The sequence below is a fragment of the Etheostoma cragini genome, chromosome 5 (assembly GCF_013103735.1).
Source record: "Etheostoma cragini isolate CJK2018 chromosome 5, CSU_Ecrag_1.0, whole genome shotgun sequence".
Classification (NCBI taxonomy): Eukaryota; Metazoa; Chordata; class Actinopteri; order Perciformes; family Percidae; genus Etheostoma; species Etheostoma cragini.
Window position 1 is genome coordinate 2810033 of NC_048411.1, and position 23276 is coordinate 2833308.

At 42.3% G+C, this 23276-nt stretch overlaps 1 protein-coding gene across 2 annotated transcripts in view; it reads right to left on the bottom strand.

The window, feature by feature from the left end:
* Positions 1–1114: 1114 nt before the first annotated feature.
* The window catches only part of LOC117945246 (dual specificity testis-specific protein kinase 1-like), a 24758-nt gene continuing 2596 nt past the window's right edge, over positions 1115–23276 (bottom strand). Inside the window, exons 4-11 of one of the 2 annotated variants that reach the window (XM_034872628.1) lie at positions 14656–14849; positions 13933–14054; positions 11312–11360; positions 10574–10723; positions 7871–8044; positions 6376–6459; positions 3584–3670; positions 1115–1776 (exon numbers count right to left, since the gene is read on the bottom strand). In XM_034872628.1, the coding sequence (XP_034728519.1) occupies positions 1672–1776; positions 3584–3670; positions 6376–6459; positions 7871–8044; positions 10574–10723; positions 11312–11360; positions 13933–14054; positions 14656–14849 (965 nt within the window). In that variant the 3' untranslated portion in view covers positions 1115–1671. The remainder of the gene's footprint in view (positions 1777–3583; positions 3671–6375; positions 6460–7870; positions 8045–10573; positions 10724–11311; positions 11361–13932; positions 14055–14655; positions 14850–23276) is intronic. The other variant, XM_034872629.1, reaches the window with a different exon arrangement.

The following is a 23276-nucleotide window of genomic DNA, read 5'->3' on the forward strand; positions in this document are numbered from 1 at the left end:
GAAGATCGGACATTAAAAAGGATTTTGGATATTGTTGGAGGAAGACCCAATAGTTTCAGGTACAGCCATTACTGTTCTGCTGCAATTCTCCACTATGGATTTGTGTGAACGGTAGCTCATCAGAAGCAATATTTAGTTTGACATGGTTTTACCACATAAAAAGTGATGAGACACTATGAAAAGAAGCATTGACTAATTTATAAAAAGATACAGAACTAAATGGTATCATAACTCTGCTCAAATGAGTGAAAAGAAAGATTTCTGTACACAGTGCACGCTGGGAAATTATGTTTCTACACAACGTAATAATAAATATGATTATAAGCTGTAGACTACAACTGAAGATAGTAGATCACAGAATATATGAGTTATCAAGACTTTTACTCAGTTTGACTTTGAATGCTGATCATGTCTAGAGTAAAGTGAAGATCATTTGTATTTCTAATTATTGGTAAGTCTGTTTCCAAATATTTTTTTTCATTTATGTATGTAAAAGCCCGCTGATATCCATTGTTCCTTTTATATTTGTTTACTGCGTGTGTGTGTGTTTAAAAAAATAATAAACCTGCATCTCTGAGCTAAAAAACTAGAATAGGATAGAAACCAAATGTGGCTTTTGTGAAAGTTAATTTTCTTTTGCAGCGTCCTGAAAAAAAATCCCTGAGACACACACAAACCAGAACACAGGGAATACTAGTAGGGTTGAAGCAATCCCAAAGAAGATGCAGAGTAAGAAAACAACAACATATGACAGAGCATAAACAGATGAGGCCAATCAATTTTTGTGATTTCATTGTGAAAAATGTAAGGTTCTATTGCTAAAATCTAAATGCTAAAAAAATGCACTCACCACGCTGAATAATACTTCATTACATTTATATAGCACTTTATCATAGACACTTAAAGTGCTTCGGTGGGGGGGGGGGACTACTCTCTAACACCTTTTAATGTGTGTAGCACCACCCCTGGCGATAGCCTTACAACGCCAGACGCTCACCACACATCAGATTGGTAGAGAGGGAGGACAACATGTTCATTGTCCCCCCCCCCCCCAGCAGACAACACAGGGAGAACATGGAACGCCTCACAGAGGGGCCCGGGACGACCAAGGTTGGGACCCAGGACCTTCTCACTGGGAGGCCGCAGGGCTAACCATCGGGCCACTGTGCTGCTTACAAGACTTTTTCTTTATTGCTGAAAGGCTGACATATTGGAGGTTAAAATATAACTTAATGGGAATAATAAATAGGTTCAAATGAGACCAACATTAAGTATGACTAAGACTATAAACTGTGAACCTGAAAAGATCAAATTTAACTTCTGCAAGTTTGAACTTTCCGTCAACTCTTTTCAAATGCAAATGTCTTCAGCTCCTGATTGGTTGGTCATGTCTTTGTTGTGTCCTGTCTAATGTAAAGTGATGTCCGCTGATGTCCCAGCAAAGAGGAGAGCACATGTAAGAGGCAGAAACACATCAGATCAAGGAACCGGGGATATACAGTAGATACAGGACAGAGCTGACATGCTGTACCATCATCTGGACACACAAAGTGTCCCACAGAGTGAGGACAGTTTCCACTACACCATAGAGGGCTCGGGGTCCAGCCAGCTTTCTGTCCCACACTGACCCCCAGACGCTCGGCTCCTGCTGCTGGGTCCCAGACGGATCACTCAGCTCGTGGTCAGATCCGATTTGGGCAGCGGCTCCAGGCTCTCGGCCACCTCTCCCAGCTCATCCAGCAGCTCAGTGAACGCCGGCCGTCTGAAGGACTCCACCTGAGGTGGGAGGAGACCAGAGGCCATGGCTACTTCTGGGACTTTTTACAACACTTTACTCAAGGTATCAAAAGTAAAATAACTGTTTTTACAGAAAGAATGGCCTCTGTGGGTGTTACAAAGATGCATTCATGTGTAAATGGTTGGGTAGTTTCTGTAAAGTAGCTGTGGATGAAACTATAGCTGTTAGATTGTGGAGTAAAAGGTACAGTATTTCCCTCTGGAGGAGGGTGCTGTTAGTGTGCAGTATGCTGCTGGATTGATCCTAAATTATTTAAAGTTATGCTATGCATATATTCCTCAACGGTTAGCATGTAAACATGTGCAAATGTTGGAGTTTCAGCAACAATATAGAAGAACACTTTATTAATCCTGCAAGGGTGAAATTATTAATAGTTCATATTTGCCGGTCTGAGGCTGACCACAGTACAGCCCTGCGTCCAGTAGGGAGCGCCGATGTGTAAGCTCTAAATCCTTCTGCCAGGATGTCCCTCTTTAAGGACATTTTCTTCCATGTTAAGACTTTCCATACATTCGGTATGTGTGCATACAATGCTAATGTGGTGAGTAGTCATATTAGTAGCAAGATGTTTTTGTATTGTACATTTCATATGTATAAAATGCAACTGATAACGTGATAAATGGCTTTGTGATTAATAAAACAGCATTCACTAAAACTAAAAACAGGAGCTGAGGACACAAAATCCCTAAGAATCAGGCACTTTTTTTATTTTTAAAGGCCAGTTATTTCATGGATCAGGATACTGATACTGAGAGATGATCTTATGGAAAGTTTCCCATGTCTATCTCTAGGTAGGGGGGAAGGGTAAGTGATGATGTGAAAGAAAACTGTGCCTGCTTCTATAGGATTGTAACATAGGGGGGGTGTATACTTATGGCCCCTGTATTTTAAGAAAGAACATTTATTTGTTTACAATACATTATTCATTCACAAAGAAAATTGGTGTCTTTAAAAGGTTGGATTTCCCTAATTTCTTTAAATAAAGGCATTAAGATTACTTTCCAAAATATGTTTTTTTGTTTAATTCCTCTTTTTAATCAACTTTAGCATGGGTGTGTAAGCTTATGCAAGCTACTGTATATATACACTGTATATATATATATATATATCAACATACTGTACATACACCAAGAAGTAAAATGGGGTATAAATGCATAGATAGACAGATACATTGATAGATAAATAAATGCATTAACCAAATTAAAAGCCAAATTACAAAGGTCAGTATTTAGTCTCAAGACTGCGTGCTGCCCCCTCAGGATGGCTATGCAGTACACCTGAGGAAACAGCGGGGAAGCTTTTCAAACTTGGGAAAAAGAGCCTTGATTATGTTGTCATGGTGATGGGTCTCTGTTTTTGGGCTCAAGACCCAGAGCTTAGCAGAGAGCCTGTTACAGACTGTAAGAGTGGAGTGAGCAAGACGTGGGCATCCGGGAGGCCAGATGCATTTCTGAACCTGACGGCTGACTCATGGTGGTACAGTCAGGACATTCACCCTCCAAAATTGGAAAATATTATTATTTTTTGCCTCTTGCAAGTCCCAAGTGCAATCACTGGTGGATCTTCTTGAATTGGCTTCTGCTAATATTAGTATTAGTGTTAGTGTAGCTACAGAAACCTTGTCTTTCACTAACCCTTACCTGATTCAAACTGTATTCAACTATGTTGTTAGTGATAATGTTCATACATTATCACTTCATGTCTTGTAGTTGTCTTCCGACATTAACACCAGTCTTACAGCTTTGGATTAGCATTTGGCGTAATGCCGTTAGCTTGGGTACGTACCATACAGCAGCTGGCTGCTAACTCCAGGAGACGCTGGGGACAGTCGGTCACCAGCTGCCTGAACGCATTCACATCCATCCCATAGTCCTGAAAGATATCAACATCAACAGTAAGAGTAGCATGAGCAAAATAAAGCCCAAATTTCCCAGACGTATCAAAGATGTGTCAAAATCAACACGTGCTTGTGCTGGGACTACGTACTGTATGTGTGTCCACGTATGTCCACAAAGATAGGGTTAAAATTTCATGTCTATACTTCAAATTTAAAACTGCTAATGGCTCAATACTGAATATGTATACACGTTAGCATTTCCGTGTCCTTAATTTCGTTTTTCATGCAATGGGTTGACATTTTGGGAAATACATTCAATCATTTTTTTTCAACACTATTATTGCTTTTTCCGACATTTTTGTCCCTTTTTCAATGTTGTGGGTGCTTTTTGATGTTTTTTCCAAAGTTATTTGATATTTTCAATGTTGACATTTTCAGCGCTGATATTGAAGGCCCATTATTTTGTGATAAAAAAACTGACAACGTGTCAAATTTGACCCGAGGACAACATGAGGGTTAAGGTGAGATGAGAATTTCATTGCCGCTCTCGTGTGTGTGTGTGTTAAATGATGTATGGAGCTGAACTGGTATTTAAAATGATATGAAGCAAAATCCTAGCTTAGCATTAACACCGGAAACAACCCGCCCTCCGTCTCCAGGGTTCAAATTGCAGTGGGCTGTCTTCAGGAGATAAAGCTGACACAGGCAGGAAAGCTAATAGTTTGCTGCAACAGAAGTTCTCTACATATTGGTTGACATTCTCTCTCCATGCAACGCTGCGAAACAGCCAACTGCTTTCACAGAAAGCCTTCCAGCTCTTCGAAATGCAAGGAAGTTTCAAAGATTTCAAACATGCAATGTGGAGGATTCTGTCAGGGCAAAGAGCGACACTTTACTGTGAGATGTTCACTGACATAGCTAAACAAAAAGTTAGGAGGGGGGGGGGGGGGGGTTGCCTGGCAACATTTGGACATGCTGTGGGTTTCCTGGAAGGTCAGCAGGGAGAGTCGCTGCCAGAACTCTCCAAACTGATCCCATTCAGACTCATTGTTCTGGTGACCTCCTGCACACCACAACAGTCTTTTTCAGGCCTGCGGCGTATAAAACTTATCCACTCTCCCCGAAGACGCCAGAAAAAATAGAACTACCTTGAACTGTCGAAAAACACAGAAAAGAAAGACACTGCTGTGAGAAAAAAAAGCCGAAAAAATGTGTCCCTGGTTGTGCTAGCAGTCTGGTAAAATCCAAGAAAAAGTTCCTCTATATTGAGTAACGACATGTAAGCACACAGACATCTTCACCTTGACAGTCTAATCCATAATTATGGAGAAAAACTTGCTTTATTTTAGGACTTGGTAGACAAACAGTTGAGTTATTTCCAATAAAATGAGTAAGTCATGCATTCATAGTTAACTAGTTTGTGTGGCTTTAGCTTTAGCCACTAGGATGACATGTTCTTCAATCTCTACTTTCATTAATTTTGGGGGGTCTTATTCAATTTTATGGCATTTGGAGAAAAAAATGGAAGTGGTTTTGAAATAGTATTGAGTAAAAGTTGACATATTCCAGTCTGTGATTATCCATCAACATCCATTCCTTTAATTTGAGTCTAAATAATCCTAATTTCTTCTTTTCTAACTCAAATATTAGGTATAATTTCCTATAAATGAGGTTTATTGACCATAAATTCCCAAAATAACTAAAGTTTTTCAACTTTAGTTATTTTTGTTTACTTTAATTAGTGTTACGTAGTGGTAAATGTCAAAAAAAGCGTCAAAAGTGTTAAAAACAGGGACAAAACTGTAAGAAAAAGTTAAAAACATTGATAAATAGCGTCAACAAAAGTGTTGACTTTCATTTTTGACAGTAAGACAACACAAGGGTTAATATTAAGAACTTTGGAGCAAGCCAGCAACTGCCAGTTTTTATGCTAAGCTAGGTTGTTGCTGTAGCTCACTTTTGAATGGCCAGATAAAAAACAAAGTTTCTTCAAGGCTTCATCATGCACAGTGATCGCCTCCACAATAAATACACAGTATTATCAAGCTAATGGTCTAATATCTGACTGGAATGTTTAAAAATCCCCCACTTGTTCTCATGTAACCAAAGATCTGTGATTAAGTCATGTGACCCCCCGAGGAACTTCCACCCTCTAAAGAAGTCCATGTGGTCAAAAGCACTGTGAGTGAACATGACCTTTACAGTATTTTGTGTTGGACTCTTTGAGCCCGTAATGGGGGTTCTTCTGACATTTTATATACAAAAAAATGAATTTATTATAACCAGTATGTCACAACAGTGATATTAGGTTAATGCAAATAAATTATTATAAAATTAGGGGTGGTAGTAGCTCAGTCTGTAGGGAGTTGGGTTGGGAACCGTAGGGCTGCTGGTTCAAGTCCCAATACGGACCAGTGATTCCAGTTCACCTCCTGGGCCCTGCCTAGGTGCTCTTGAGCAAGGCACTGAACCCCCAACTGCCCGCGGCGCCTTTCTATGGGCAGCCCCCCCACTCTGACATCTCTCCATTTAGTGCATGTATAGGTTCTGAGCACCTGTGTAGTTCATGTCTGTGCATATGTGTAATAACAACAGAGTGTACAATTGTAATTTCCCCTTGTGGGATTAATAAAGTATACATTATTATTATTATTATTATACATTAGACAGCCAACTATTGATAAGAGATATTTTTCAATATTGTGTGTGTGTGTCTGCTCGTTGCTGATGTGATAGGTACCTGGGTTCTGGGTAGTATCTCGGGGTCGGCAGGGATCCTGGCCAGGATTTCACAGAGCACGATGCCGAAGGAGAAAACATCCACCTGGAAGATATGATGCAATAACGGAGGATGAGAGCGATCAAATCCCAAATTTATTGGCTGTTTTGAAAAGCAATAAGGTTTTAAAAATATAACCTACTTTTAAAGAATAATACGCCCAAAAAGACATGTAACATTAGTCGACTGACAGATAAATGAATCAACAACTATTTGTGAATTATTAATAATTTCATTTCATTCTAGGAAAAAGGTCCAGCTTCTCTTTTGTGATGACTCGCTGCTGAGAATTGATAATTTGGTCGTTTGTATATTTTTCACTATTTTCTGACATCTAATAAACCACATGAGTTATAGATTAATCGAGATAATCAGCCCTGCCGCTTGTACCCTGGAGCTCGTTCTTTCGGTTGTGACCCAGCCTTCATGACCATAGGTGAAGGTACAAGCAGCTGATATGGGTTTCCACAGGAGCGGGGTCGTGGCGTCCCCTTTAGAGATCGGGTGAGAAGCTCCGTCATCAGGGGGGAGCTCGGAGTAGAGCCGTTGCTCCTCCACGTCGAAAAGGAGCCAGTTGAGGTGGTTCGGGCATCTGGTAGGGATGCCTGCTGGGGCCCTCCCTATGGAGGTGTCCCAGGCACGTCCAGCTGGGAGGAGGCCTCGGGGAAGACCCAGGACTAGGTGGAGGGATTGCATCTCCAACCTGGCCTGGGAGCGCCTCAGGATCCCCCAGTCGGAGCTGGTTGATGTGGCTCGGGAAAGGGAAGTTTGGGGTCCTATGCTGGAGCTGCTGCCCCCGCGACCCGATACCGGATGAGCGGATGAAGATGGATGGATGGATGGTGGGATGGATTGTGCTTCTGTCCTACTCCGTCATTTTAAAGTACGCGGAACATTGTATTACTTTACTTTATTTATGGTTATATTTTTGGTTGGAACCAAACAAACTAAACATCAGGTGTAAAAGCACACTTAATTAGATTTTTTTTTAAACAGCTCATGTCCTGAAAAAGAGTGTATGCGTGTGAGTCCTCTGGTTTTGTAAAGCCAAGATATAAATAAAAGTTAATAATAAAATTATTATTATTATTATTATAACTGTTGTGTGTATTTAGGAGAAAGCTGTCCTTTCAGCCCAGAGAGAGAAGATGATGCTTCCCTACGACCCGACACCGGATAAGCGGAAGAAGATAGATGGATGAATAGATTCTATATAATACATCTTATACTGTATATACTCTTATACTGTATATATGCTCTTCATTAAGACTTGCTGACATGACATAACTCACTCTCTGTCCATCTCTCTCTGAACCTAGTTTTTTAGGATCCCTGTTAGCTAACGCCCTGACATCAGTTATTCTTCCTGGGATTCATCATGTTTCCAAAGTTTGAGGTCGTTACAACATTAATGTGTGTCGAGCTGCAGCAGAGTGTGTGTACTACAGACAGTTACCTTGCGGTCATACGGCTCTCCTCTGAGCATCTCAGGGGCCATCCAAAAGGCGGAGCCCACCAGGGACAGCTTCCTGCCGGGGTCTTTGACCGGCAGCTCCACCACCTCCCTGGCCAGGCCGAAGTCTGTCACCAGGGCCTCCCGGCCCCGAGGCGTCACCCGAATCAGACAGTTCTGGACAAACACAAAGGCCACAGCAGCTGCAGGGTTACATGTTGCCAACAGAGGGCAGCGTAAGGTTGATATCTGAAAAAAGCAGGCTGCATCAACGGTTCATTTATTAACAGTCAAGTATTGATCTCAAATTAGTTAAAATCCAGCTCTGCGGTCTCTCCACTCAATGGTTCACTCAACCTAATGTGAGGGTGTGTGTGTGTGTGTGTGTGTGTGTGTGTGTGTTTGTTGCTGTACAGTACTTCACACTGCCTGGCTGTGTTCTGATCACAGTTTTAATAAAAGATTTATAATCTTGAGTCTTGTGCTGGAGGTGGGATGTGTGATGTGATGCAGACAGTGGGCGGAGCTTTAGTTACATAACAACATTGAGTGGCCTAAAGCTTGTGTATTATGTGTGTGCATAAGGAAACGACACCAGGACTGGTTTGACTGTAACTCAACAGAGATGCAGTCACTCCTTAAAACCAAGCATGAGGCCCACAAAGCTCTCCTGTCCTGCCCTGGATCTCCCACACTTAAACCCACCTTCACTGCAGCAAGAACAGAAACCCACCTGGTGGGGGCTAAAGGCGGAAGAAATCCGGAACCTGGCAGACTGCAATAACAGTCGAGGCTTTTACAACGTCATTATGCATTGTTCGGCCTTCAGGACGCGGGCTATTGGCCCAGTCCGATCAGCTGACGGGTCTATGCTCTTCAAGGACAGCCATAAGATTAATTTGTCAAGAAGAATCATTTTGGGTCTCCTCAACCACAACAACCCTATCGACTCACATATTCTTGATAATCTCCCAGACCTGCCACCAACCACGCACCTCGATACCCCACCCCTTTACTCAGAACTCTGGCAAGCCATTGCAGAGCTGAAAAAACAACAAAAGTGCTGGACCTGATGGAATCCCTGAAGAGGTTTTCAAACATGGAGGATCCGTCCTCACGCGTCACCTGAACCCTCTGATCCAAAACATCTGGGAACACGATGGACAGCTAAGATGCAATGTCTACGTTGGATATTGATGCATGTGGAACAATCTTTTTTCAAAATGTCTGGCTATGGCCTTCTGTGTGTGTGTGTGTGTGTGTGTGTGTGTGTGTGTATGTGTGTGTGTGTGTGTGTGTGTGTGTCTTAGCATCTGGCTCCCATTGCACCAGAAGCCTTTTCCATCCAGTAGCCAGTCATTATGAGGTTCTCACGGGAGAAAAAAAACACTTCCACTCTGCATGTAGCCGTGGCCCTCTGTGCCAAGGAAGGCAACAGTTTGGGAAAGAAAAATGAAAAACTTTAGCAGATACAGAGAGAAAGGCGATTATTAAAGGAGCTCAAACTCTGATTCAAGTTAACTTGCAGAGTTACAAAGACTGCGTTGGTTCAGGGGGCTTTGGAAAGACTTTCTAACACTTAATTTAACACATCTTCCTAATGTACATACACAGTTTTACTGTAGTAACATTTTTAAGGCAGGACTTTTACTGTAACAGAGTATTTCTACAGATTGGTTTTAGTACTTTTACTTAAGTAAAGGATCTGAATACTTCTTCATAAAAGAATTAATTTCAGGAAACTTTACAGATAGAGTTGACCACACTCTCCATGTTATCATTTACATCCCCATGATGGATGGATCGATGCACGTTCTGTAGCCACAGTGTGACGTAAATCAGCTGTGGCCTCCTTCCGTGTCAATGAAGTGAATTGGCACGGGGCCACATGAGTTGCCTCAGGGTGACGTGCGTGTTGAGGGCCCCCCATTCTCACACGGATCCATAGAGCCATGTGTCAAACAGCAGCACCGGTTACACACAATCTATTAACATGACAATGGAGAGGCTGCTATGTTGCCTCAGCATCACTGACCGTTTCTGCTGGGAAGCCTGGCAACCCCACACACACACACACACACACACACACACACACACACACACACACACACACACACACACACACACACACACACACTACATCACAATCTCTAACTTTGTGAAACATGAGAACTATACCGAAGATAGACCCCGATTTTACTCTAAATAAAGATATGGCCTCAAAATAAACGAATTATATGATATCAACAGTGGTGTGATGTAACTTAGTACCGTTACTCCAGTACTGTACTTCAGTCTAAATATTGAGGTACTTGTATTTTACTTGAGTCTTTTCTTTTCATGGCACTTCTAGTTCCCCTACAGTCACCTGAACTCACCATAAACTCCAACTCCCGTCCGACTAACAACAGTCACCTGAACTCACCATAAACGCCAACTCCCGTCCGACTAGCAACAGTCACCCGAACTCACCATAAACTCCAACTCCCGTCCGACTAGCAACAGTCACCCGAACTCACCATAAACTCCAACTCCCGTCCGACTAGCAACAGTCACCTGAACTCACCATAAACTCCAACTCCCGTCCGACTAGCAGCAGTCACCTGAACTCACCATAAACTCCAACTCCCTTTCTAGGCTAGAGGAAAGCTAACCATCCGTGCGGGGACATTGGGTAGAGACAGAGGCTGAGGCCTGGCGTCTTACCTTGGAGTTGAGGTCTCGGTGGTAAATGTTCTTGTAGTGCAGGTAGATCATTCCTCTGCTGATGTCACAGGCCAGCTCCACCTTCTCTCTCCAGCACAGGGGAACATCCTTCATGGCCAGCAGCTCCTCCAGACAGCCGCCGCTCACATACTGAAAGACCGACACACACCCGCTGACACACCACGCCGCGACATCACGGAACAACACACACTAACATGAGTAGGGGTGGGGGGGCAATCGATACAGCATAGTATCGCGATATTTTCCGTGGCAATACTCTATCGATACACAGGCGCCAATTATCGATCTTTTATTATCTATGCGTTGATAGTTTGTCTGCTCGATAGTTTGCAGCAGTAAAATGGAAGTGATATGAACAAACAGAGTAATGTATCTTTTTTTAGATAGAACAGATGTTGACAAAGTTTCCTTTCGGGGACGTCATTTGAAATTGGGAAAAATTTGAAGTTGTAAAAAAGGTTATGAATTGCAATATATTGCAGAATATTGTTTCAAATCACAATAATATTGTATCGTGGCATAAGTATCGTGATGATATTGTATCGGGAGGCGTCTGGTGATTCCCACCCCTAAACATGAGTATGACACGGGTAGACAAGTAGAATACTTTCCTCTCATATTTAGTATACCTTATTCAGAACAAAACCTGCCTGGGGGCAACGTGCACCGTCCCGCCACTCACAAGCTGCAAAAAGAAAACAAAGGTGTCCCACTCACCTCAAGGATTGGATAGAGTTTGTCTTCCTTTACACAGATTCCCAGATATCTGGAACGAGAGGACACGTTCATTACCTGACGAGTCCTTCTTAGTTTTCTCAAGCAAATCGGGTATGTTAGCATGCTAATATGCTAAACCATGATAGTTGCATGCAATGCCGAACACCTGACTTAACACTTTGACTGATAATTTATGGCAAATTTCTGGTAAATGTCATTTTATAGCCAAAGGGTCTTATTGTTATTATTACTATTATTACTGTTATCTATATATTGTCTTCTATACTAAATTCTTGCAAAAATTGATGCTGGAAATTTCAATTTCCATGCGGGAATCATCCCAAAAGGATTAATAAAGAGAAGTCTAAGTCAATATCATTGCTTAGCATCAGCAAGTTAGCATTGTCAATGTGAGCATGTTAGCATTTAGCATGTTCAACAGGCTCTCAGACCTTTTGCTTATTACAGGTCACTCAGTAACTGCCATTAGCTGGTTGGTGTAGTGAACAGTTGCCAGCTGTTGAACACAGATCTCAGATCAGTGGAGCCAAAACATCTGGATGCCCGCTGGTGGCTGGCCGCCAACTACATCTCAAACAAGTTTCCCACGGATGGTTTAAGTCAGTTTGGATACTTCTTATCACGCATATGTTTGAAGATCCTTTTTCTGATCATCTTGGTTTTTATTAGTGATTAGTAGGACGGAGCTTGGATACAGGAAGCAGGGACGCAGCGGCCATCTTAGATACAGTCTGTGTTTTTAAGATGCATCAGGCTGTGGTACACACACAATACTTTTTTATGGAATTGCAACAATAAAGTATAGAACATCACCAGATGTACTGTATGTGATTTGATCAGAACAACTTTTAATGATATAACAAGCATTTGGGAAATTGTAGTAGTTTTAGGTAATCTATATACAGAGAGAGGATGTTTGTAGAATCTGCTGGCGCAGGATTTAGCTTCTATTAAAATGGCTCTTAAGTCTTCAAAAACATGACTCAGCATATTCACACAACAGTGTAGCGATATATTTCATAACGTGCATTCAAATGTGTGAGTGAGCTTTCACCAGGTAACTAAGAAACGAAGCTTAAATATTACATTGTACATACATTGTACACAACTGTTAATATATTGACTGACTTATATTCCTTGTGTACTGTAGATATCATGAGCCATTTATCTTATATTCTACGTGGCTTATCGTCAGTATTGCGTCGGCGCCTGGGAACAATGTGCACACGCTCTGATAACCTCAGCGTGTCACCTTGCTGGATGGCAGAAATCAGATTGCTTGAGCAAACACGCTGTGTGTTTTGTTATGTTATGTAACGGCTGCAGATGACTGTTCAACAGGTCTCATTACTCAGATTGATGTGTGTCCACTGCCAGCCAAAGCAAGGCAGAGCTTCAGCAACAGTTTTAGAATCCATTTTCACTTGTGTTTTAATAATAATCGCATTAATATATACAGTACAAATCTCTACTTTCATTAATTTTGGGATGAGATTTTATAGAATTTAATAGCAAAAAAAATGGAAATGGTTTTGAAATAGTATTGGTTGACATAGCCCAGTTTGTGATTATCCATCAACATCCATTCCTTTAATTTTAGTCTAAATAACTCCTAATTTCTGCTTTTCTTACTCACACTTTAGGTTCAATTTCCTAAAAATTAGGTTTATTGACTATAAATTCCAAAAATGACTGTAAAACTAAAATTAATAAGATAGTGTTACATAGTGTTAAAGGTCTAAAAAGTGACAAACATTGAAAAAAGGGACCAAAAAACCAGAAAAAGTTAAAAACATCGATAAAAAGCGTTAACAAAAGTGTTGATTTTCAATTTTGAAGGCAAGACAACACAAGGGTTAAAAATGGTGAATGCTAGTGAAGGAAACACCCAGAATCCTCTCTGCACATTCTGAAGCGCTACGCAGGTTTTTGTTTTACAACCTACATCTTTGCCCTATGTAGGCAAGTACTCAATACATGCGGTTTAAAAATATGATTTATTCAAAATAAACTAAAAAACATAGCAATGTTTTGCAACTTCTTCACTACAAATCATGTGTACTTTATGATTTAGCTGTTCAGTGTGTATTTGGGGATAATATTATGACCATAAAATCCATACATACAATCCATCCCAGTGAGTTTGTTAAAGTTATACTCGTTGTGGAGTACAAATCAACCACCTTCACGTTCACTGGGATGGATTACGCAAAATTTAATCTGTTTATAGATTTTATAAATGGCCATAAAACAGATTGAAATCTGTAAAACACATTAAGAGGGTTGTGTTGTTTTTGCTTATTATAATCAAAATAGTGTTAACCATGGTATTCACCTAGTATGGTACAAATAGGTTTAAAAAAGGTGTTGCCATTATACTCTGTTACTATGGTAACCGTAAATACTGCTGCAAAACGACAGATTGTGGAGGGAAAAGAGTGTGATGTAATGAGATGTGTGGGAGGGAGGGAGAAGACACAGAAGAGAGATGGAACCATCTAGCAGTGTTTCTTGCTTCTGTAGAATGGAAGCGATAGGACCACGCCAAGGACAGAGACATGGGGGACATGGGGGGACATGGGCACATAGGGGACTGCTACCTGACGATGTTGGGGTGCGAGAGTTTCTGCAACAGGCTGATCTCTCGTACAATGCTGTCTTGGTCCACGTCGTTTTTGTAGATCTTCACCACCATCACCTTCCTACTGGTGCTGTGCATCACCTAGAGGACACACACAGAGGACAGAGGACAGGGACAGAGACAGAGACAGAGCACAGAGGACAGGGGCGTCCGCAAGCAGGGACAGAGGACAGGGGCGTCCGTTAGCAGAGACAGAGGACAGGGAATCGACAGAGGACAGGCACAGAGACAGAGGACGGGGCGTCCGTTAGTAGAGACAGAGGACAGGGACAGGGACAGAGACAGAGGACAGAGGCGTCCGTTAGCAGAGACAGAGGACAGGGAATCAACAGAGGACAGAGACAGAGGACAGGGACAGAAACAGAGGACAGGTATGTCCATTTGCAGAGACAGAGGACAGGTACATAGACAGAGAACAGGGACAGAGGACAGAGATGTCCGTTAGCAGAGACAAAGGACAGACAGAGACAGGGACATACAGAAAGGACAGAATCGTCCATTAGTCTGCTGTCACACAGGACTTACATAATGTCTCAGCTGCACCCCCACGGTTTCCAAAGCTGGTGGGCCAATCACGGAATGGCAAGAATGTCTCAATTAGTGGCTAGAACAAAGCAAGCTTTGACAGCAGCTTACACGTAGGCAGGCAGCAAGGCACCATGGGAGAGGCCAGAGGACATACCTTATAGACTTTGGAAAAGAAGCCACTCCCAATCAGCTCAGCGCTGAAGTTTTCCCAGAATTCCAGTTTGCGGACGGCGGTGCGGAGCTTCTGCCAGCGGTCCACATGGTAGTATTTGTCTGAAGACTCGCCGTACAGGGTGGGACTGCTGGGCTCCGGGGACACGTCCACATCACACATCCTGGAGATGTCCGCTGGCAGAGTAGAGACACACAGAAACAGATTAGGCTGAAGCTGAAAAAAGGTTACATTTTTAAAACTGGGATTATTGAGTTCCAAGGTTTGATCCAACACGTTTACAGCTGGTACACAAACCGGTTTGGTTCACAGCTCGATTGGACAAGTTGTTTTGAAAACTGGAGCGTCCCCTTGTCTTGCCCTTGACTCGCCCTTGACTCGGCCTTGGCTCGGCCCGACTCAAACTCTGGAGCGGTTGCTTTGCAGTCAGAATAGAATCTACCTTCACATCTGTGACAACTTGCTTGAAAATATAATCTCATCTAACTAGAGTTTTTTGATTTTTTACAGTTTCTCACATACAAGCACAACCACGAATACATGAGATAAATTACTACTACATAGAAACGCCAGGCTCTTCAAGACGGAAAAGCAAAATAACTTTCACCATATGCAAAAACAAATATGAGATCTACATTTATAGCACTATAAAGGAATATATCAGCCATACATATATTAAAATGATGTAATTGCACACTGCTGCTAACCTGATCACCTCAACACAAAAGTGTGTGACACCCAAAAGGACAATTTATGCGTTAAACAGTATGATGAAAGAGAGGCTCACAAAAGGTCTCATTTCAGCGTCCCACTTGTTAGCTGCGTGATGGGGGAAAGTGCTTCCACTTTCCAGAGTGAAACAAAGACGGTGGATAATGTGAGGCTTTAAATAGAGGACGGCCTGACAAGGCTGCCCAGGGCTCACACCAAACACAACCACTCAATCTATATTCAAGTGCATGTGTCTTTTAATAAGATATTTCTAACATCCATGTATGTGAGAGTGTGTGTGTGCATGTGAACCAAGCTTTGCAGAAACTACAGCACTCTACAGGAAGATTCTGTGTTGAAACGGAGTGCAGCTGATGGGAGCTGGGTCAGGTTAAGTGATAACGCACTATGCTTTGTTGATTTCAAACACACTAAAAAAGTCAGGTCCCAGTCTGTAGGAGCCAAATGAGTTGTTTTGTTTGTGTATTACCTGGGGCGAGGTTATAAAGGTAAGCTCCAAACTGTATTTGGCAGGTGTTGGGCCCACAATGGCAATTAATTTTTAACCGCTGTACGCTTCAAATGATGTCTCATTGTTTTTGGATTTACAGCTGAAACCTGAAAGAAGGGATATTTTCATGCTGCACATTAAATCAAAATAAAACTATGGTTATTTGGCAACGCAACATCGTCTGAAGATTGTGGAACGCTACACGGCATCAGGCAGCGCGTCAGCCAGGTCACTCTGGGTAGGTTACAGTAGTGGACTGACAGGGTACATTCTTTCAGGAAGACCAAACTATTACTTATGCACTCCTAAATCAATTCAGCTGTTATCCTAATGCATGTACTGTATATTTCATCACACGTGTGTTGCATATCTGAATCTAGTCTCCCCTGATTGAAATATAGCTCAGTGTAAATCCTTTCAGGAAGACCTCACTCTTAATCAGCGCTCTACCTAACTCCAATCAGCTGGTGGAGGCGCTCACCATCCTGCTAAACCAATCAGAATCGCACACAAATGGCAAGGGCCAATCACAGAGTCACAACCCTGCTTTAAATCGGTTTCTCCCTTTGCTATCAGCTGTTGTTGCAGGCAAAGAGTGCAACCCTCCACCCCCCCTTCCACCTCCAGTCCTCTACTCTAGCTGACCGGTCCGGAGCGTTCTTCGATCTGGTCTTCGGGCTCCTTCGTCACCGCCACCGGTGTCTAGATTCTATCGTGGGGTCGGATGGTTCTCGACCCCTTTACAAAAGATCCATATAGCGATGGAGTCTGAGTACTTTGTACATTTTATTTGGGCTGTACAATAAATCTTATTTGCATATCTGCAAACATGTCTCGCCTGATTGAAATACAGTCTATACAAAGTGACTGGGATGAGACACCTTCCTGGATGAAGTGAAGCTGTCAGCTGATCATCTTCTTAAAGTCAGATTCACACCAGCTTTTCATTCCGGTAAAATAAAAATTCTTGTCATATACAGCAAATCGAATCAAATAAAAGACCCAACGTGGATTAAACCGCTGCTGAAAACAGTCCCTAATGACAGGTGGGCCTAACGAGGGTAACGGAGCACTAGACACCACCCTGAGCTGTAGTCAGAGCCACAAGAAAGACAATAATCAAAAACTCATTGAGATTCAACAAGAACAAACCCCAACGACAGACTAGAGGAAGCTGAAGGTAGGATGAAGGAGCCGAAGCAGCGCTACAGGCTATGGCCAATTCACACACATGGAGGGAGTTTGCATGGAAAGGTCTAATGAGATATTTTATTAGCCAAGGCTAAAAAGTCTACACAAGACACAGAGAGATTGTGGAGGTCGGAATACAAACCGGTGGAAAATATTCTATACATAAAAACAATGGAAGTAATATTTCACACAAAGGTCCCGAACCACTTTAAAACACCTGTTCTAGGTAACGCTGAGTTTCTCATGGGAAATATTGACATTTTAGAAGAACCTTAGAAGAACCTTAGAAGAACTGCAGCAACCTGCTGTTTAGGAAATGGCCAAGTCTTTCAAAATAAGAGCTCTCTATATGGAACTGTAACTTAATTAAGTAGGACCTAATGGAGCTGAGAGCCGCAAACAGGTCGGGAAGTTAGCAAGGACTGAGACGTGGACAATTATTGAAAATAACAACTATTGGAAAAGCTCCGGCCTTTTTCTCTGTTTTGTTTTCTGGCCAGTCTTTACCTTCCTCGCAGCTCAGCTCCTCCACCAGAGGCCTGTCAGCTGGGACTACTGTCCCACTATGTATACCTAATTGCATGCAAAGTAGTCCAATAAGTGAGTGTGTGGCTTTATAAAAAGTTGAGCAATTAGGAAAGCGATGCCGGCATGCACTCCAGATAAACAAAGAATTCTGGATGTTGAGAACACTGCACATTGAACTTGACTTCCCACAGTGCAGTGCTCTCTTTTCCTCATGCCGGGGGTGGTCCTGACCTGCTATCAGCCACAGAGGCCTGCTGGGACAACGCCGAAGGTCAGACAACAGCCCGGCTGGGGTTCACGGTGACGCCGGTGGAAAGTACGCTCTGACACGCTAACACATCTCAATCAACCCCGCCTATTCATACTGCCTTTGTTCCTAAACAATCAGTCCGCTTTGAGCAGAAACGCTTACAGTGCGGCCCTGTCATCGAGCTGTCACTCTCTCAATCCTTCCTGTCTCTTTCTCAATAGGCCTTTACATATTTTAAAGCTATCCTTCATAAAGTTATTTTTGTCACGCCCCCAAATGTGTCAAATGCATTCCCTCATCAGCCGGCAACAGTGACAGGGAAAGCAGTATCACATATACTGTATATAATGCATAATAATATGTACAATATTCTATCCTTGTGCTACAGGTCAGGCTTGTAGCACAAAGCTACAGGCCTACAGTGTCACGAGGGTTAAACACGTTATCCCATTGCAAGGTAAATATTATAAATTAGGCCTGTCAAAATGAACGTGTAAATAACGACTTAACACACATTCCTTTAAACGCCACTAAAACTGGACGCGCGTCACCTTGTTGACAGAATGTACACGTTCCCCAGTTTGTCTCCTTTCCTGTTTCTTACTCTCCATTTCTCTATTCCACATTCCCTTTCCCACTCTGTCTTCTTTTCTCTTACCCTCTCTGTCTCCCATCCGGTTAGATCCATCCAAACCAGCTTACACAGACCATAATAACCACAAAACATCTGTTATGTTGATCGGAACATTCTGAACATTTAAGCCTGCAGTTTGGGTTGCCAGTTTGGGTTACCACTTTTCATGATCCTCATTTAGACAGCATAATAAGAATCTCTTCACACATATCAACAGCTATACGTGACTGTAAGGACTTCCAACATGTAGACTCAGCAGTGACTCATTTAGCTGCAGCGCTGTCAGATATACAGTACACTATTCAACAGCTCCAGCTTTGGGAGGGAAGGTTACACAAGCAGCGAAATACGTCTGTCTGTTATCAACCCGCTGTGAGTTTGACCTGCGTCTGACCACACACACCATCAACAGGAATATCAGGGCTGGCCATCGCCACGGTGACGTTCTCCCAGCTGATAAGGAATGCCGCTCATCAAAGTCTCATAGTAAAAACCAGCTCGCACCCAAGCAAGACATTTCTCCCAACACAAGGACGTCTGTGTGTGTGTGTGTGTGTGTGCGTCTGTGTGTGTGTGTTTGTTTGTGTGTGTGCGTGCACTGCATTTTAGTTTTTTTGTAGAGAAAAAGTAAGAAAACATCTGTTTTCACACCTTGGGGGTCTCTAGACACACTGGGACATTTATGTTAAACGCATGAAAAAGGGCATTTTGCATATTTGCACAATTTTTTCGCCTTTAATGTACTTCATGAAAAATTTCCCATCTAGGAAACATACGCTGCCTAAGACGCCCTCGGTCATGTCAGGGTGCACAATATAGCAGAAACTGGAAATGAATGCCAACTAAGAGAAATGCGATTTTACAGAGTCAGGGTTTGGACGAGATCCTCTTAGCCTCAGAGACTGCAGGCCTAAAGAATGTATTGCAGAGCATTAATTTGCCCTCAACAGCCTTCCAGCCAGGACATTTTGGGCTGCAGCCTCATGCATTAAAGCTGAGCACTTTAACTGGACTGGGCCAAGCCACAGGAGCTTTCGTTGCTTCATGGATTTTCCAAAGCCAAGCGACGCACATCTCAGAGGCCTCAGGCCTGCCTTGGTCTGCTGAGGAGGCAGACGGGGTCAGTGATACGTCGTATCAATACAGACGACCAGAGGAAGCGAACACAGCTAACACTAACACATGGCAGTGATGAGTTACCATCAGGGCACAAAGGGCACGGAGCTGGTTCTCAAATACTCTAAGTTACACCTAATTCAACATCTAACTGCAGATTTAGTTATTCATCCTCAACGCTTTATTAAAAAATGGTTACATTAAGCTGTTATCTAGCATCTGCAGCATAGTGCACTCTATACATGACAGTGAGGAACATACAGCACAACAGCATGAAAAATATTATGGTTTCATGCAATAAAACGGGTACTAACATAATTGCATAGGCCATGGTAAAAATACACACTGATTAAAGTATGTTTATTTTGAGCAGTAAAATTTGCTGGGAGCGGTTGCCTGTTTGCACATCCAGCAGACATGTGTGATATAATGTCTAACACATCATCAACTAATATAACATACAGTGTCACACACTTCCAACTTTCAGTACAGCAGCAATGCTCTGATGCAGGCTGCGTTTACTGACCATACCTCCATCTGTCCTTCTGAGCTGGAGGTGGTGCAACAGCATCAACAGCTATGTATAAATGACACACGTTGCGTAGGCGAAGCCATTTGGTGTCCTATACCTTCACATTGCATTAACAATTCAGGTGACAGCTTTGAAAATAGCAATCATTATCTCTGGGCTAAAACCTGCGACAGGGAGCTGCAGATTGATGCATGAGAAACCTTACAATAAATCAGTGAAAAATAGTGCCATTAGTTAGTTTTGGATGTGCACAAACATGCACTTAAGGAGGAAATAATGGCGTTTATTTATATAGGATCGGAGCAAGGTCAGCTGGGAGATGTATGCAGCCCGCCTCAGCATATTGTATTGTATTGTATTTTATTGTAGAAAAACAGACTGACTAATGGTATTCATTTGACATAAACAACTCAACAAACAAGGTTAGGTGAGGTATTGTGTCTGCATTATTTACATGCCAGCAGCCGGTTAGCCTAGCTTATCATAAATAACGGTAATCTTTTTTACCAAGCAGTTTATGAAATCCTCATTGAATCAAATGTTCAAAGCAGATGATAAAGCTTTATAATGCCTGCTGGATGGAGGTATTTCCTGAAAAACAATCTCTGGAAAAGGAAAAGATCCATTATACATTTCAGCTGCTGAGTCTTTGTGTTACAGCGCCCTCGTCACTGTCTCCATTTACTGGGCTTAAGCTCAGGTTACACTGTCCAGTTCACTCACACTGGCTATTTTATTTCATGTCTCTTATACTACATTAGTGGAAATCAAATAGATAATACATAACCTAGACATAAGACAAAATACTTGTTCCTTCCCTATTTATTTATTGAATAGTTTAAAAAGCATTAGTTAAGGTCTGTCTCCAGCTATTTAACACCCTTCACTGGCACACTTGAGACCACATTGGGTTGTTGTTTTTGACACCCTGACTGCCTGGGTAAAACCGGCAGAGTGAGACGCTTTGCTCTTTATGTTTTCTGTGAAGAACAACATGTCGCTTGTAGAGATGGGTGAGTGGGCTGGAAACACTGTGGAGCTGATGCAATGTGAGACAGCACAATGTATCTCTGTCCCTTTGCCCCCCCCCCACCCCCACACTTAACTCATCCAGTCTTCCAGCCGGCCTCAGCCAGGTGCCATGTAGGGAAAAGGTGGGCCTACACCAAAACCCAACCAGCATTCCTGAACACAGGGTATGAAGCAGAGTCAACATCCAGTGAGAGGTTGACAAGGTCAGCTGAGGCTAGGTGTTCCTGGCATCCTGCCGAACACTGTGGCTAGAGAACATGAAGGTGAGAAGAACACAGTTTACTCTCTCACCTCCCACACACAGCTAACCGATGAGCTGAGTCAGCGTGCTCTTTCACTCATACATTTTGGTTTGATGACTGATTCAGACCAGAGCAAATAAACTATACCGCAACATGAGTTATTATTTATCCTCTCATCTCACTCTCACACATAGAAAGCATAATGTGTGTTTCCAGACATGCTGAACTGTTCCTTTAAAGCTACAGTGTCATGAAGTGCCTATGATGATTGTTCTTTGTTAAATGCATGGCACCACCACCCTAGAGTGGGGGGGAGGTTGATGAGTTACATCATAACAGGAGCAGTTATAAGTGTGTGAGCTGAGGGACACCAGATGATGATCCCTATCCAATCATCCGCATCAGATCATGAGAACAAGAGGATTCAATAGGATTCTCCATCCATCCATCATCTATCCATCCATTAGTCATCCATCCATCCATCCATCTTTCTCCATCCATCATCCACACATCATCCATCCATCTATCATCCATCAATCCATCCAACATCCATCTATCATTCAGCCATCCAGCCATCATTATCCATCAATCCACCACCCATCCATCCATCCATCCATCCAGCCATTATCCATTCATCCATGAAACATCCATCGATTTATCCATCAATTCTCCATTAATCCATCCATCATTCATGCATCCATCCATCATCCAGCCAACACAAGCTAGCTAACAATGCTAACACTGGCACTTAACTTTGATGATGTCTAGACATCTGGGAGAATTCTTTTAAATGGAGTAATGAACATATCATATGAAAACAGACTTTTGAAAAATAGCCTTTTGAAATAAAAATAATCTAAAATAATTTAAGTTTAAAGTTTTATTATGAAAATGTATGATGGACTTGCATTCATAATGATAAAAGGAGATTTGATATTTCAGTTTTCATCATTTATATATTTTGCACAATTTATTGCCTCTTTTAATTTAATATTGAGCATTCTGGGACTCCATGTGTTTTGAATACTGGTTGTAAACTAGATTCTGAGAAAGAAAGAAAGATCCAGGGTGTGTTGGACACGGAGGGCAGGTAACAGGACTCTAGTCTTTGTGTAGAGAGGCAGGATGCTGTCTTTCTATTTCAGAACAACTTAACTGCACAATACATTGACTAAAGAGACACAAAGAGTTAACCCAGAAGTCCTCAGATCTCTGTCACTACCCGATATGAGTCGAGTGCAGATATAAGTTGTGGGTGTTCAGAATTAAATGGTTCATGGCATAACGCCAAGGGATCCAGACCCGCCAAACGCTTTAGCCATCTATCATTGTTTGATTTCTAACATTAGCTCATAACACCATTCCAGACAGCCTATGTTGTGTTTGATGCTAACTTGTAGCCAGCAGTGAACCAATTTCATTAAGTAGGTCCATATTTACTGGGTTGACATTACAGAAGTCTCTTGTTAGCGTCTTGGAGGCTACTTCAGACGTTACAGAAGTCTCTTGTTAGCATCTCGGAGGCTACTTTAGACATTACGGAAATCTCTCGTTAGCATCTCAGAGGCTACTTCAGACATTTCAGAAGTCTCTCGTTATCATCTCGGAGGCTTCTTCAGACATTACAGCAGTCTCTCGTTAGCATCTCGGAGGCTACTTCAGACATTACAGAAGTCTCTCGTTAGCATCTCCGAGGCTACTTCAGACATTACAGAAATCTCTCGTTAGCATCTCCGAGGCTACTTCAGACATTACAGAAGTCTCTTGTTAGCATCTCCGAGGCTACTTCAGACGTTACAGCAGTCTCTCGTTAGCATCTCAGAGGCTACTTCAGACATTACAGAAGTCTCTCATTA